Source organism: Rattus norvegicus, chromosome 1 (assembly GCF_036323735.1).
Source record: "Rattus norvegicus strain BN/NHsdMcwi chromosome 1, GRCr8, whole genome shotgun sequence".
NCBI classification, from domain to species: Eukaryota; Metazoa; Chordata; class Mammalia; order Rodentia; family Muridae; genus Rattus; species Rattus norvegicus.
This window is the reverse complement of record NC_086019.1, coordinates 24,671,668-24,688,449: the sequence shown is the minus strand read 5'-3', so window position 1 is coordinate 24,688,449 and position 16,782 is coordinate 24,671,668. Positions and strand designations below refer to the sequence as shown.

At 41.9% G+C, this 16,782-nt stretch overlaps 1 protein-coding gene across 3 annotated transcripts in view; it reads left to right on the top strand.

The window, feature by feature from the left end:
• The first annotated feature begins 4,872 nt into the window (after nt 1-4,872).
• The window catches only part of Slc2a12 (solute carrier family 2 member 12), a 60,020-nt gene continuing 48,110 nt past the window's right edge, over nt 4,873-16,782 (top strand). The window contains exons 1-2 of one of the 3 annotated variants that reach the window (XM_039110423.2): nt 6,686-7,613; nt 8,689-11,524. In XM_039110423.2, the coding sequence (XP_038966351.1) occupies nt 11,410-11,524 (115 nt within the window). In that variant the 5' untranslated portion in view covers nt 6,686-7,613; nt 8,689-11,409. Of the gene's footprint in view, nt 11,525-16,782 lie in introns of all 3 variants that reach the window. The other 2 variants (XM_039110427.2, NM_001107451.1) reach the window with 2 other exon arrangements.

Sequence of the window (16,782 nt, the reverse complement as noted above, 5' to 3'; positions counted from 1 at the left end):
AAGAGGACCTGTGCTGTGTGGTTGGGTGTCATGTGGGAGGTGCTGAGGCAGCCTGGATTTAGAGAGGGGCAGGGAGGATTTGCGAATCAACCCAGGAGGTTTTTCTAGCAGGCATAGTCATCTGGAAAAGCCCATGTTTTCAAAACATATTCACAGGGGCAGATCCAAGTTTTTAGGGCCTGAGATTGACAAAATGTGGCCCTCCTATATAACACAAGTAAACGTTCAAAATTAAGTATGAAAGTGAATGTTTCAATAAAATGCTAAGGAGCTGTCAAGCATTCTAAGATTTGCAGGACTGGCTTCTCTGTGGTTTTTCCCTTTGTGTTTGGCTTGAACCTTTGACCCTCTTTTCAGAGCAGCTTCTTCACATAAGTGTCCCACACTGACACATCATAAAAGCCACAAACTTTATGGGTGAAGAATGTCCTTTGTGGCGATGTGTGGCTGGAAATGTCTATGTATACACAAGTATCCCCCAGAAGCCAAAGCTAACAGATGGAAGTGACACAGACCAGTAACCCCACCTATGAAAGAGGATGAGGCAGGAGGATTACAAGTTCAAGACTTGCCTGGGCAACGAATGTAATGAGCCCGTGCCTCAGTGAGAAAGAAGACTGGAAATGCATCTCAGAGGTAGAGCTATATTCTTGCTTCTTGCACTGATATGCCTTTCCTGTCAGTATTGCACAGCCTAATGATTTCTGGGCATCAGCCCACCCTATTGAGCAGATTTCCTGCAAATCAACATAAAGATGAACTTTTATGAATTAATGCTGTTTAGATGAAATAATGATTTCATAGAATTCCTGGTTTGATTAAAATAATTTTAGGAAGGAAGTTTTAAGATGACTTTACTCATTTTGCTAGAAAGATGTAATAAAGTCAGAATCAAGAGTAAATGTGCCTTCTCCTCATAGGACAGTAAGTAAAGACTGCATAAGAAATATAACAAGCTTTCATAATTACACTAAGAAGTATAAGCTTGGGACAAGTTTGCATTCATGGAAAAACATTCAAGTCCAAGGATGAAGCTAGAGGTGTGCACCATAGTGCAAGGCCATGTAAAACCTGTTGCTTTGAACTTATAATGAGCTTATAGAATGAAACATTGCTTTGAACTTGTTATTGATACCTTTCTGTAACTTCCTCTCTATATAAAATATTATCTATGAGGTAATTCTTCCTTACACAGAGAATGCTTTGCTGTAAAAAAGACTGAAAGCAATAAAGGTGGTGTAGCCATTTTCTGCTTTACTTGGGGCATGCTGTCTCTGTGACTTCTTTTCTTTCTTTTCTCTCTTGTTCAAAAAAGTTAACAAGCTCTGAGCCTCTTGCCTGGCCAGCAAGAGGCTTCTGGCTGGCTCGCCAGAGAAAGGAGGAACACTAGCAATAAATCCTTTTTGTAACTCCCCAGTGCTTATATAAGCACCAAGAGTTAAATTTTTTAGCACTTTTAGAAGTACAGAACAGTAACAAAGAGTTAAGTTTCCCCAGTGCTTATTTAAGCACAGAGTTAAAGAGAAAAGAAGCCAGCAGTTTTCAGCCACGTAATAAGTAAGAGTGTTAAGTTTTCAGAAGCCATCAGCTTCTAACCTCTAGTAGAGTTAGAGAGAGTTACAAGCCCAGGATCACCAGTCAGCTCTGAAGCCCAAAATGCTGGTGCAGGCTCCTGGCAATGTTTTTCTTTCTGGGTCTGGATTAGCTTCCTCAATATGATCTTTTCTAGTTCTATTCATTTAGAAAGTTTGTGATTTCGTTTTTCTTTACAGAGGAATAGTATCCCACATTTCTATTATCCGTTCATCAGTTGAAGGGTTTTTAAGTCATCTCCATTTTCTTACTATTGTGAGTAGAGCAGCAATGAAAATGGCTGAACAAATATGTGTGGAGTCCTTTGGGCATTTGCCAAGATGTTGTGTAGCTGGCCCGTATGGTAGATTTGTCTTTGTTTCTTTGACAATTCTCCACACTGATTTCCAGAAGGGCTGCCCCACTTTGCAAACCCCCCTCCTCCATCTTCTCTGGCATTTGTGGACAGTTGTAATCTTTGCCATTCTGACTGGGGTAAGGTAAGATCTTTAAGCTGCCTTGGTTTGCATTTCCTAGGGATCAGGAACTTTTTGGGTTTTTTTTAGATATTGCTTAGCCATTCTTTTTTCTTCTTTTGAAAACTCTGCTCAGATCCAGGCCTATTTATTTTGAATGGGTCACTTGCTGTTTTGACTGTTTTTTTGGGGGGTGGGGTGGGGGGGTAAGATGAGTGTTCTTCATATATTCTGGATGTTAATCCTCTGTCAGATGTACAACTAGCAAAGACTCTCTCCCACTCCATGGGCTTCCTCTTCATTGATTGTTTTTTTAGCTGTGCAGAAGCATCTTAGTCTTATGAAATCCCACTTGTCAATTGCTGCCTTTATTCTTGGGCAGAGTCCTACTCAGGCAGTCCGTTCCTACACCTGTATCACGTGAATACCACTTATGGTTCTTCTAGCAGTTCTAGTGTTTCATGTTTAGGTTTTGATCCATTTGGAGTTAAGTTTTGTGCAAGGTGATGGATATGTGTTTAATTTCTTTCTTTTGAATATGGACATCCAATATTTTGTTGAAGATACTTTCTTTTCTCCAGCATGTATTTTGGGAATCGTCATATATTAAATGGCTGAAGTTACATGTACTCCTATCTGGGTCTTTGATTTTTATTTCATTGGTCTATGTGTCTGTCTTTGTGCCAGTGCCATATTGTTTTTCATTACTCTGGCCCTGTGATATATCTTGAAATCTGGACTGGCAATCTCTCTAGAATTGTTCTTTTTTTTTTTTTCTCAGAATCATTTTGGCTATCTGGAGTCTTTTGTGGGTACACATGAATGTTAGGATAGTTTTTTCTGTTTCTGTAAACAATGAGATGGGGGTTTTAACTGGGATTTCTTTGAATCTGTAAATAGCTTTTGGCAGAATGGTTATTTTCACAGTGTTAATTCTAGCAATCCACAAGCACGGATGTCTTTCAGTTTTCTAATGTCTTCCTTTGACTCCCTCTTCAAAGGTTTAAAGTCTTCCTTATAGAGGTCCTTCACTTCCTGGGCTAGGCTTACCCTTAGATTGTTTTCTCTGAGGCTATGGTGAATGGGTGTGCATCCACGGCCCTTTTCTCTGTATGTTTGTCGTCAGTGTTTAGAAAAGCTGTTGATTTGTGCAGCTCGATTCTGCATCCTGACACATTGCTGAATTTATCATTTCTAGAAGTTTCTGGTAGAATTTTTGGGATCTCTAATGTATAATATTATGTCATCTGAAAATAGGGATAGTTTGATTTGTTTCCCTATTTGTATCAGTTTAATTTCCTTGTTTTGCCTTATTGCTCCAGCTCATGCTTTGAGTATAATATCAAAAAGGAGTGGGGGTTTGGAGCAACCCTCTCCCTCTCTCCCTCTCTCCCTCTCTCCCTCTCTCTCTCCTTCTCTCTCTCTCTCCCTCTCTCCCTCTTGCACATGCACGCACATGCGCCTTCATCTGGTTTTGGTATTAGAGTGATACCAGCTTCCCAGATTCACAGAAAGAGCTTAGAAGCATTTTTTCTCTTCCTTTCCTCCTTCCTTCCTTCCTTCCTTCCTCCCTTCCTTCCTTCCTTCCTTTTATAGTTTAAGAAGAGTTGGCTATAGATCTTCTTTGAAAGTCTGTAGAATTCTACTGTGAATCCATTTAGCCCTGCACTTTTTTCTTAATTGAAGGCTATTATTATTATTATTATTATTATTATTGTTATTATTATTTTAACCTCCTTATTGATTATGGGTCTGTTAAGGTTGTTGGCTTCTTTGTGGTATGATTTTAGTAATTTGGCTGAATCTAGAAAGTCATCCATTTCTTTTATGTTTTTCCAAAATTTTGAGTTGTATAAGTCATTTGTTTTTTATTTCCAACTTAATGGTATACAGATTTGAAAGAATTCCATTATAATATTTTGAATTTCTTTAGTGGTTGTTATAATATCTCCCTGTTCGTTTCTGAATTTGTTAACTTGGGTTCTCTCTTTCCTTTGGTTAGTTGGTCCAAGGCTCTGTCAATCACTTGTCTTCTCAAAGAGCCAGGCCTTAAATTTGTTAACTCTTTGTGTTGTTTTCTTTGTTTCTATTTCATTAGTTTCTGCTCTGATTTTTATTATTTCTTGCCATCAACTTGGTTTGTATCTGTTTGGTTTTGTTTGTTTTGTTTCAGTTTATCTTGTTTATAACTTTTTTGAGTTGCCTCATTAAGTCATTTCTTTGTGTTTTTTTTTTTTTTTTTTGTTCTTTTTTTCGGAGCTGGGGACCGAACCCAGGGCCTTGTGCTTCCTAGGTAAGCACTCTACCACTGAGCTAAATCCCCAGCCCCTGTGTTCTTTTTTGGTTCGCTTTAAGGGCCATACATTTCCCTGGAGGACATATGTCCCAGTTTTTTTATTTTGTATTTATTTGTTTATTGTGTTGTATTTTTATTTTCATTTAGTTCCAGAAATTTTTATTTCTTTCTTTTTCTCTTTGAAACACTCATCATGCTGTTATGAGTTGTTTAATATCCATTTATTAGAGATTTGTTTGTTGTCAATTTAATTGTGGTCAGTCAGATAGGATACACAGAGCTATTTAAATCTTTTTGAATTCATAAAAGATTTTTGTGTCCTAGGATGCAGTTTATTTCAGAGAAGCCCCCATGTGCTTTTGAGTAGAATGTGTATTCTTTGGGTTTGGAGATACAAGTTAAGGGCATTTGATGTATGATGTCATTTAATTTTAATATTTCTAATAATTCTAATAATTTCTAATACCTAAGATTTAAATGTCATTTAAATCTAATTGTCTAGATGACCTGTCTATTGAAGAAAATAAGGTTTTGAAACTGCTTACTATTAATGTTTTGACATTACCATGTGTTTTTAAATTCAGTAGTGTATATATATTTTAAATGTTTAAATGCATTGATGTTTTGCCTGCAGGTAAGTCAGTGTGAGGGTGCCAGATCTGGAACTGAGGTTACACATAGCCATGAGCTGCCTTATATCAGCTGGGATTTGAAATCAGGTCTTCTGGAAGCCAGTGCTCTTAACTACTGAGACATCTTTCTAGTCCTAATAGCTTATTTTATTTTATTTTTATAAAGTTAGGTGCACAAGAGTTTGTTTAGAATAGTAATGTCTTTTTGGGTAACTAGTCCCTTGATGAGAATAAGGTGTCTGTCTTTATCTCTTCTGTTTAGCTTAGTCTATTTGAAGTCTTTTTTCTTTTCTTTTCTTTTCTTTTTTTTTTTTACCAGATATTAGGATAGTGATAACTGCCATTTGTACTCAAAGTCATTATTGACATGTGTGTGTTGTGGTCTTATGACGTGGATTTTGGTGTTTGTGCTCTTCATTGGACTTTGTGTCGTAATTATAGCTTTGTATTTCTTTCTGGTCTCTTCGTTGTCTTTATTCCTCTCTGCAGCCTTCAGCATTGGTTCCTGCATTTTTTCTTTAGGTTTGGTTTGCTAGATACTAAAAATTTAAAGTCATATATGTGTTTGTATGTATGTATGTATGTATGTATGTATATACATATAATACATATATATATACACATATGTGTGTGTGTGTGTGTGTGTGTGTGTGTGTGTATGAGAAAGTTTTTTTCTTTCTCTTGCAACTATGGTGGATAGTTTTGCTGGGTATATTAGTCTCAATTTACCTTCATGATTGTTTAGGACTTGGACTGTATTGCTCCAGGCTTTTCTGGCTTTCAATGTTTTCCATGAGAAATCAGCAATTATTCTGATAGGTTTGCTTTTATATGTGACTTATGCTTTTTCTCTTGAAGCTTTTAATACTCTTTCTTTGTTCTGTATACTTAGTATTTTAATTGATAGGCCAGCCATGGGGGGTTTCTTTTCCAGTCTTGTGTATCTGTCTTCTTGTATCTGAATAAGTATGTCATTTCTAAGGTTAGGAAAGTTTTTCTCTATGGTCTTGTTGAACATCTGGTCTATGGTGTTGACTTGGGATTCTTCATCTATTCCTACGATTTGAAGGTTTGGTCTTTTCATGGTGCCCCACATTTTCTGTATGTTTCTTTTTTTTAATTTTTTCTATAATTTTTATTTATATGAGTACACTATAACTATCTCAGACACAGCAAAAGAGGGCACCAAATCTCATTACAGATGGTTGTGAGTCACTATGTGGTTGCTGGGAATTGAACTCAGGACCTCTGGAAGAGCAGCCAGTGCTCTTAACCACTGAGTCATCTCTCCACCATGTATGTTTCTTTCCAGTGCGTGTGTGTGGGAAGGGGAGTGGGAGGATTTTAATTTAGTCTTCTACAAATAATAAACAAGCAACTACCACTAAGCTGCATTCCTATCCCCCAAACAATTTAAGGCAATACTTTTTACAAATGATTGCCAGTCTACCATATCAGTTATACTTCATTTTAATTTTTCAAAGTTCCTGAGCAATGTATACATGTATATTTTGAAGGCTTGTATGAAAATATTGAGTATATAACTTTCTACTGATTTTCCTACTTAAAGTAGCAGTATCAACATTTTCCGGCATTGCTTCACTGTCTTATATTTAATGACTAATATATAATATTAAATACAGTGAACTTACCTATGTTCACTTTGTAATTTAGGATATTTTAAATAATATGTAACAAGCCATAATAATACTCTAACCATATGAAGGAATCACTGAACACCTTTAGTGGCTTGGGGTGGGTGGAAGAGGCCTATAATCCCAGCATTTAGAAAGCATAGGGAGAGGGATCACCAAAAAACATAATTCTGGAAAGTTACATCTCTTCTGAGGAAATTCCCACCCCAACCTCTAGAAGTAACCGATATACTTTTTTTAAATTATATTTATTTACTTACATCCCAAACATTTCCCCCTTCCTGGTCTCCCCCTCACAGAGACCTTGCCTCCATCCTCCTCCTCCTCTGAGAGGGTGCGCCTACCCAACCCCCCTTCCCTGGTGCATCAAGTCTCTGTCAGAGTAGGGGCATCCTCTCCAACTGAGGCCAGACAAGGCAACCTGTTGGGGAACCAATACCACAGTCAGGTTTAGGGAGAGCCTTCATTACAGTTGTCCAATATTATTGTTTTCTATGTAAATCATCTTTGTTTTGAAAATAGTGTTTCTATTCAGCCAGCCACATAGCAAGAGCCCATTTCAAAATCAAATAAACAAGAAACCATTTAGAGAGCAAATATCTTCAGGTAACATAAGAAAATGATAAAATAAATATCCTCACAAGAATCATGCCAGAGTGGGTATTAATTGGGTTGTGACTAAGCACGCACTGAATTTGTATTTAGACTCCTTGTTGGTCTAAAGATCCTATTTCTCAGTTTGTGTTTATACTGTAATGAGTCCTTTTAGATTGAAGCCCCAGAGACGTCCACATAAACATAGTGATACGGCACAGAGAAGCAGCAGGATATAGAAGCAAGCCAGTGGGTCTGGGATCCAACAGACTTGAGCTGCTGGGTCAATGTCGAGATGCTAGTTTCTGCAGAAATACTTCTTCTCACCATGGCTCTACTTAGGATCTAAAGAGCTGGGAACAGCCTAGGAGTCCGTAAGAGAAAACAAGTAAGTCGGGGTATTCAGTCATGTTATGCAGCAATAAAGAGAGTGAACCGAGAGTTCAGGGGCAAACACAGGTAAAGAGGTTTTACACAAGGAGTCCTCACACACTCTCCCCTAGTAGAAGGAGTCCAGACAGGTGGAGGTGATTGACTGGCAAACAAAGTACCGGTTCCTTCTGGAGGTTGGGGTGGGACTTTGCCCAGAAGAGACACAGGACCTTTCTGGGATGCTGGTCATGTTCTGTGGTGTAACCAGGATTTGGGCCGTGTGTGTTTTCTGGAACATGGATAATGGCATTCTTAGGTTTTGTGCTCAATACTCTTTGTAAAACTTTGCTGAAAGAAGAAATCTAAAGGGTGGAGAGACACCTCGTTAATGGTACCACATAGAAGGCATTTGCCCTTTATTTAGCTGTAATAAAAATATATTCCAATAGATGGGGGATTATTGATAGGTAATTGGGAAGACAGTAAGACAGTATTACAAAATATTTCCTGCATGATTAAAGCTTTTCGTAACCAGACATTGGAAAATATCTTTTGATCTGGGGCATGTTTGATATAGCTTTGAGTTTGGATTTCTACAAAGTGGGGCCAATGACTTCTCACAAAACCAAGCATCTGCTGTCTCAGGCTGCCATTTTGTGAGCTGCAGTGTTTGAAGACCTGACGGCCCCGCCCATCAACAGTGGTCTGAAGTACAATGTGGTTAACTTACTGTTGATACGAGTGACAGACCGCCTGCCTCCTGGGGGCTGGCTATATATTGAGTGGAAGAACGGCTTTTAATGTTGGCCTTAATAGTTCAGACTCCCTCAGTGCATCCCACAGTGATACTTTGCCCAAAGGCAAAGGTGAGAGCAGGGACCAAGTGTCATAGGCAATCATAATTTGGGTTTCGATATTTCAAAAAGAGCTTTAGTTATCTGGCCCATTTGTGTGTCAGACATTTCGAGCAGGTACAGCATGACTGGTGTCCTCCCAGATGCTAGAAATACAGGGATGGATGAATGTATAGAAACCTACAGCTTCCTGCCCTCTTGAAGTTCACATTCTGGAAATAAACATTGCGTTTACAGGGATCAATCGGTCTGGCAGAAGGACAAGGTAGCTTTTCCTACCACCCATACTGATAGTCATTGCAGCACAACCATAACGAAAGGCTAGCTAATCCAAGAACCCGTATAACATTCATCTTGCTACACTTCTCTGCGGTATACGGCCCTCCAGAAGGGAAGCTCTGAAGACCCATGGAAAACTGATCTCATCCTTGGGTTCAGTAAAGACTGGACAGGACAGCCATTGTGGAAATGCAGATGGATTCTGAGGGTGTAGTCTATTGGTAACAACTGAAAGAGAAACTCGGCAAGACCTGTATGCTCGGATTCTTGGTCTTTCTGTGTAGCATTCCTTCTGAGAATCTGGCAAGACCCTGCTTGAAGGGAGAATGGAAAAGGTAACTGTAGTTATATTGCCTGCTTCAAAGAAGGGCTCTAGCTTCTATGATGAACCTTGGGTAACCAGAATCCTGATCTCTATCACTTGCTTCTGGATGGGGGTAGGGGGGGGAAGCAGAAGTGAATCGGCAGAAAGGTGGGACAAAGTCAAACTGTTTCCGAGGGCTGAAAATACACAGCACATCCTGGGGCCGCACAGTGGAGTCAATTTTGATGTGAAAGAACAAGGTGAGTGTAGACCAGAGCTTGAAATAGCCAATGGCCTTCGTCAGGCCAACCATGAGACGAGAAGCAGATTCAGATGCCAGGAGGCAATGTAGTCAGTCCGGTTGGTTCTTTATTCTTGACTTCTGATTTATACCCACAGAGTCTTTGAATAGTGCAGTTACATAGAGCTGAGCATGAGTCGCCAAGCTGCTTACAATCATAATAAGGTGTTCTGGAAGTGGGTTTGTCCTGTGCCTACTCAATTGCCCCAGCAAACAATCCAGCACTTCCTGCTAACAGGAAGCGGGGGTGGGGTGGGGGTGGGGAGCCGTCATAAAACAAAGCATTTGTACCAGTCATCCACAGCAAGAACATTTGTCCCACCCCACGCAAAGTTCATTACAGGTTCCCAGCGAGGGATTGAGACGAACCGATAAATATATATTCACAGATAAAACCTGCCAACTCTGTAACACACGTGGGGACAAGCAAAAGCAGTTTCTTCAGCCATTTTGCATCATGAGTTCTTTGGTCTTGCTATATTGATCTTCTCTGAGCTTCTACTGGTAATGATCAATGCTCCTTGAATGGTAATTGGATTATAGTTGACTGTTTCCATTTGCTCCTGACTTTCGAAGCCTAATAAAGAAATGTCTAGGGATGAGGGAAGAGGTGTTCAAATGATGCTAATGAAAAACTTAATGACACAAACTGTGTGCAAAATAAGCAAACACAGGTCACTGCCCAGACAAGTGCAGACCTGCGTTCCCTTGCAGGTATGGCTAATATGAGAATCTGTGTTTCCTGGTATCTTTTAAGGTCAAGAAGAACGAAAGAGTGTTGGATGGGGCTGGAATGTTAGAATGCAGGAGAATTCCCCTCTGTTCCTGACTAGCTTTGAAGAGTTTGAGAGCACTGGGTGTATTTGTTTGTTTGTTGTAACTCTGGCACTCCGAAGTAGGCTAGCGCTCTACCCCCGAGCTACAACCTGCTCTGAAAAGCCTAGGCAAGTTATTTGACTCCCATTTTCTCTAACGAGCTTTATTTTGGGGAAGCATCACTTGAGGTCACACATTCAGCATAATTTTGGTCTTATAAAGTACTTCATACATTTAAGTTTTTACCCCAAAGATTTCTAAGGTGATGTCACAGCCTTCTCAGTGGATATGATTTGCTAAGTACAGAGGGATGGTAAAATATGTCAGTCTGTCTGACTGTTTATATAAGTACACATTCACAAACCAGTAAAACACCCCTCCCTCTGGTGCCCTGATTTGTTTCATGTTACAACAGCTCCAGTCATCTCTGAATTCCGAGTATTCTCCCGCCAGCCAAGCCAAGGAACAACCTGACAGAAGATCCTCTGTTTGCTCCTCGCTTTCAGGTCAACTGTGCATTTTTAAAAGGACTATCTTGCTATAAACTCAGGCTAGACAGTGTTTAAAGACTCGATGCATTTGGGGTTGGGAGCAGGCCTTCATCCGTCCCACAGGTCTAGAGAGAAAGCTCTGCTAGGCATTTACCTAGACGCAAATCCCGTTGAAACGAAAAAGTTTTACTCTTTGTTTAAGCTGAAGAGTGTCGTGGCTTTCAGGGTAACAGGATTGCTAACAGAAGAAAAATTAATACTTTTCCTTCTGGTATGCCTTTACATAAAGTGTTCCTCTTCGGCAAGAATAACTGATACCATCTGTGGGCGTTTGTTCCCCACTCGTGGCTTGCAGACTTGCATTTAAATCTGCATGCTTCTTTTTCTAAGCTGCTTTTCAAATTGCGGGAACACAAGAGCTAGCCTTAGCCGGTGGCCAAACACTGCCTTTGAGTCCGAAGTCTTTTTAACCTCTTGCTTCCAACTTGCATCTAAAGGCAAAACAATCCTGGAGACACGGCCCTCCCCCTGCCTGTGATAGGCTGCTTGGAATAGCAACAGCCTGTGTCACCGAAAAGGGCAAAGCCTTCGGAAATAGAAACAAAGTTGGTTACAAATCACACTGGCTTTGCCCGAAGGTCGCCCCCCCTCCAACCCCTCCCACTCTTCTTTAGCATGCTGCCCATGGGGACAGTGACCATTGCTGTCAGCGCGGTAGGTCGGGGTGGTCCGGTGGCGAGGGAGAAGCTGTAAGTCCAACGGTGACCATGGTACCTGTTGAAAACACAGAGGGCCCCAATCTGCTGAACCAGAAGGGGAGAGAGGCGGAGACCGACGGCAGCTGTGGAGCCAGTGGCGGCCGGCATCCTGCCTGCGCGGGAGGTAAAGTGAGACGGCCGGGCTGGCTCGGGTGACCGCTAGAGGGGACAGTTGTCCCCGCGAGCCCCTTCGGACTGTGCGTGTGCGTGGGAGTGCGTGTGCGCGCGCAACCCGGGAGCGTGCCGGGTGCGTGGAGACGGGAATGCAGGGTTCAGTGCGACGCGGAGTGACCCAGAGCCAAACACGCGGGGACCGAAGTCTCCTTGGGACTTTATGTGTTGAAACAGGAGCTGCTGCAACGATGGGCTACATCAATTTGCTTTACGTAACACAATGTACATATTCTTCTCTCTCGGAAAGGTGGATCAGAGCCTCAGTTGTGAGCAAGCACTTTTTTTTTTTTTTTTTTGCTTATTGTGGCAAATGGACGGTGTGGAACAAGTGGACGTTATGAGTTATTCCATGTCCCTAAACTGCTCCATTGCTTGTCCCTGCTCTCCTGAAAGCTTGCCTTTCAGAATGAGATTCATTGAATACTTTTTCCTTCCCAAAGAGAACTTTAGCAGTTTTCACTGCATTATCTGTGCTTTACCTAGATGCTTGCCTTTGCTTCCAAATTTACAGTTCTCCCCTTCTTTGTTTGTTCATTTGTTTGTTTGTTTCTTGGTGCCTCTTTCCGTTCGTCTATTTTACAAGGGACTCTAACTAATTGTGTTATGACAAACAGAATATAAGTGAACCTCTTCTTCCTATGGTTGATACTTTGTCATCAGCTCCACATGCTTCCGTCATAAGTTCCATTCCCGAGCCGCCTAGGGGAATGTTACAGTCACCAATGCTCAGACACAGAAACCCTTCACAGCCTTTCATCTGGGACTGGGTCTACACAAGGTTGTTTATGATTTGGGCACGGAATTCACAAAGCCTCCCGTGGAGGTGAGGTGGCCCCACCTCAGGAATGCCTTGCTCCAGGCTTAGAGGCTTAGCCTGACCCTTCCTTCCCTCATCTAATCAAGGGTGGACACCTGGGGCCATCTTTGACCTCTCTCTGTTCCCAAGGCCTTTTAGGCTGACGTTAAATTCTGTTAAGAGCAGACAAGGGGAGTCAGATTGAAGTTGGAAAGATCTTATCTACACATTCCTGAGAGAATGAACTGCAGAAAGAGCAGAACATTGGGGAGGAGCTGGCAAACAAAGGGTTAATTAAATGGTGTCCTTTTTGTTGCAGTGTCATGAAGACCAAGAAAAGTAACTGCCCAGTATGGCTTTTGCAACAACCACAAAGAGTTGACTAATTTTTACCACCTACCTGTAATGTATACAGGAGGAGGCAGGAGGATTTAGGCCAACGAGGATGACATAGTGAGCTCAAACACACACACACTCTCAAACACTCACAGTCGCACGTACACACACCCCTCGAAGGTAGCTTTGAAAGCACAGCGTACCTTCATATCTTACATTGTACACGTTTGCAATTATCCTCATGGAAGGTAATTGTAGATAAGCTCATATATCTTATGCAGAACTCAATGTGAAAGGGCGACTGCTTATCACTGTAGAAAAAAGAATAACTCAAATAATGTACACATTTAATCCCAAATGAATCTTCATTATGTAGAAGAAAAAAAAAAGCCTAAAGTTTTCACTAGCATCTCAAATGACTAGAGCTTTGGGCTCTGTTTATATAGTTTATATTTAGATGAATGCAAACATTTTAGATGTCCCTAAGTTGTGTTAAGTTGTGCTTGATACCTTTAAGCAATCCTGTGCATATACATACATGTTTAATATACGGCACTGCTGTATAGTTTTTTTTTTTTTTTTTGGTTCTTTTTTTCGGAGCTGGGGACTGAACCCAGGGCCTTGTGCTTTCTAGGCAAGCGCTCTACCACTGAGCTAAATCCCCAACCCCCCTGCTGTATAGTTTTAGGAAGTCATTTATGTCTCCTTCTCTAATATCGGGATTCTATTTTAGTTCATTTAAATCAAGATGTCGATGCTTATTGAAAAAGTATTTGCCAAATACTTTTTAGCCTCTTTGTACTTCAAACGTATATAATTTCCTTTAACCAGGAAATTCAGAGTATTCAAAGTGTGCTTGGTGATTATATTTCTGTATTTGGAGTCTTTCTATATTTCTAGGTAGAAAAAAAAATAAGAGAAAAGGGAAATAAGTTATATATCCCAAGCTGTGCTGATTGATGAAACCAGGTGAGGTACCGGAAAAGCAAACAACAAAAAGATTGACCGAAAACTCTCAGCTCATTCTATCTGCACCCCAAACTCTTGCACATGGGGAGGCATTTTTGGCAAGTCTCCCGTGGTCAACTCCTTAGGTAGGAAGGGCGCTTTGCCCCAGTGGGTGGAAGATAGTGAACGTCACTGTCGCTCCAGGAGGCGATGACTCAAAGCGAACATGCCGATAGTAACATTCACAGTGTCTGCAGACACATTCTAATTGACCTTCCGAAGGAGGGCTACATTCAGTTTCCAATCCTGATGCCTGGAGCTGATGCTCTATCTAGCTAAACACAGAGGTTACAAAGCTAGCACACCCCTCGCAGGGCGCCGGAAAGTTAGTAGGGAGTCGATATCGTACTGACTTCGGAGATTCCCTGGCCCTGTTCCTTATCCTCAGCTCCTACACTTTTCCTCATCGTGACATCCAAACTCCTGCCCAGAGAGGGTTCTGGAAGCCTCATCACCACTGGTTTCTCTCTCTCTCTCTCTCTCTCTCTCTCTCTCTCTCTCTCTCTCTCTCTCTCTCTCTCTCTCCTGCTTAAAAAGGTCAAAAGCCAAGAGCTGTATTCGTTGAATGAACTCAGAACTGACTCACAGACCCTTCTGGAAGGCTTGGCCTTTATCCCCCTCTGAAGACATGAAAGCCTGGAACTTCAAAATACTTCCACTAATCAGAATACCCTAAAGAGTTGTTCTTACAGGATTGTAAAGCTGTGAGTGCTGAGCTAAATAAGACTGCCTGAGTGTCCCTCAGGCTTAGCCTAACCTGGAACCTCAGAATGCAGCCGGGTTTGGCTTTCTTGGCCTGCCCACGGGGGACTCTTCGTGGAGGAAACTTATGGGGGAACAAGCCCATTCCTAGGGAAGGGAAAGTCAGGCCAACCAGCCAGGCCAGATGATAGAGATTTGATTTCAAAAAGATTGTTGATAATAGGTCTATTATCTTAGGCAACAATACTGAATGCCCACGAGCACACACACTACTCATAAATAAATGTAATAATTTTTTTAAAACGACAAAATTATTGACTCTTAAAACCACGTATTTAACCAAGGGATGGCTGACAGCAGGGAGCTGAGAGGATTTGTAAAGCACTAGGGACTCTGTATGATGAGACCGATTTTAAAGGTAAGCGTCTCCCTTTGGGTCTAGTCAGCACCCCTTTGATGCTAGACATTTAACCTCCCTTGGAAATCACGCCAGAGTTTCTAACTTGGGACTTTGCTTAGATGTGAGGCTGGAGAAAATGGTTTCCAGGGAACTCCTAGGGAGAGGATGCTGGATTTGCTCTACCACCAAGGCACACGTAAGAAGAGCAGTGCTCTTGTCCCTTTCTGAGAACCACTGCCACCCAGAGACAATGCAGACAGGCTGTCCCTTTGCCACAGGTCCTGGACCAACCACCACAGGAGCAGGAACATCAAGCAGTCAGGCTCCGGCAGGGAGTTGGCAGACCAGGCCATACCTAGCGCTAGAGCAGTCAGCCAAGCCCTGGGGCCCACCTGTGCCGCTGAGACTTTGCTGACATACACCTGCGTGCTGGGACTGGCTTTTATGACCAGGGTCCCCCCTGATAGGCCAGTACCCTGTCCCAGGTGTTCAATATTTCCAACCTTGCGCTCCTCTCTGCCAGACTTGCCACAGTAGCTGAGGCAGCAGATTCCGGGGACGTGCTTGTTGGTAATTGACAGGACTCTTGAAGGTGAGCTTGGGAGAATATTCCTTAGAATTTTCCAGCGGACGCTTCTTAGTGGCTGTTCTCTTTCCCTGGTGGCGGAAGTAGAGCCGGGACTATCGCAGAGCAGCCCGAGCAAACCCTGTGGTACACATAACTGCGGAGGAATCAGGGGATCTTGAAATGCAGATTTAGATTTGTGAGATTTTCGTTTAAAATCTCCCGGGAAAGAGGAGTTTATGGGGGAGCATTTCCTGGGTAAGAGAAACCCAGGTACTAGTTAGCCTCATCATTGTTAAAAACTTCTGAGAGCCGCATAACCCCCGGTCAGTGAGCGATGAGGGCCCACAGCTGAACTGAATGAAGCAGACATTTACAGGGAGTTTTGTGATCAAGGACCGGTTTTATAAGCTCCAAGGGTGAGCAGCAGGAACACCCTGTGTCACTTTCCCCGTGAATAGTCTTTCCCAGAAGAGCAAGTCACCAAATGACTTAAGGAGCATCAAGATTGGGGGCGAGAGAGGGGAGAATTGCACAGCTCCTCCACTCTTCCCCAAGGACTCTGCAGAATTCCAAATGAGGACACTTTCCCATCTTGTTAGTCCTTCAAAAAAAAAAAAATCCAATTTCTGTTTCAGGCGCAAACGCCAAATGCTCTCAAAATACTTCTCAGCTGAAACAGAATCAAATGAGCCACACCGTAAATCATAAGTGTCTACGAGCTATGTCTATTTCTTTGGGTTTGTGTTGTCACGGCCATGGTTTCCCCTTCTACGATAGAGCACATTCTCTGTACACTTGTTGGACAACCATGTCTCCCTGATATACTAATTATTTATGCACCTTGTTCGAAAGCAATAAGACAGAAATGACTTATTATTCCAGTGCCAGTAGGCTCATTACACTTGAACAATGACTTATTTTATAAAATTCTATTCAAGTGTCAGGGGTGGAGGAGTACAGTCCTCTGTTGGACGTGTAGGATTTTCTTTCTCTTAATAATCAAATGCAGCTCGACTTTTTCACACCTCGGCTGTGCTCCCCTTGCAAGTAGCTGTTTCTTGAGAAGCTTGTGCGTCATCTGTTATCATTGCCCTGGGCCACAGGCAGTGCCCACATAACTTCATACACGACGTCTCCACACTTTTGTGGGCCCTGGAATTGGGAGCTATGAGGCAGGCTGCTTGACATAGCATCTTAACTTCGGATGTGTAAGACTTTTAAGAACTGGGGGGTGGGTGAGTTGTAATTAGGATCAACTTGCATGGCGAGAGAGCATTCCCACACTAATAAAATATTTGATTTCCAGTGGGACTAGACTGTAGAAACCCACAAGGCAAGCAAGAATCACAGAAAGAATGTTTTTCATGATGCAATTGTATTTTATCCAGGGTTGTGGGT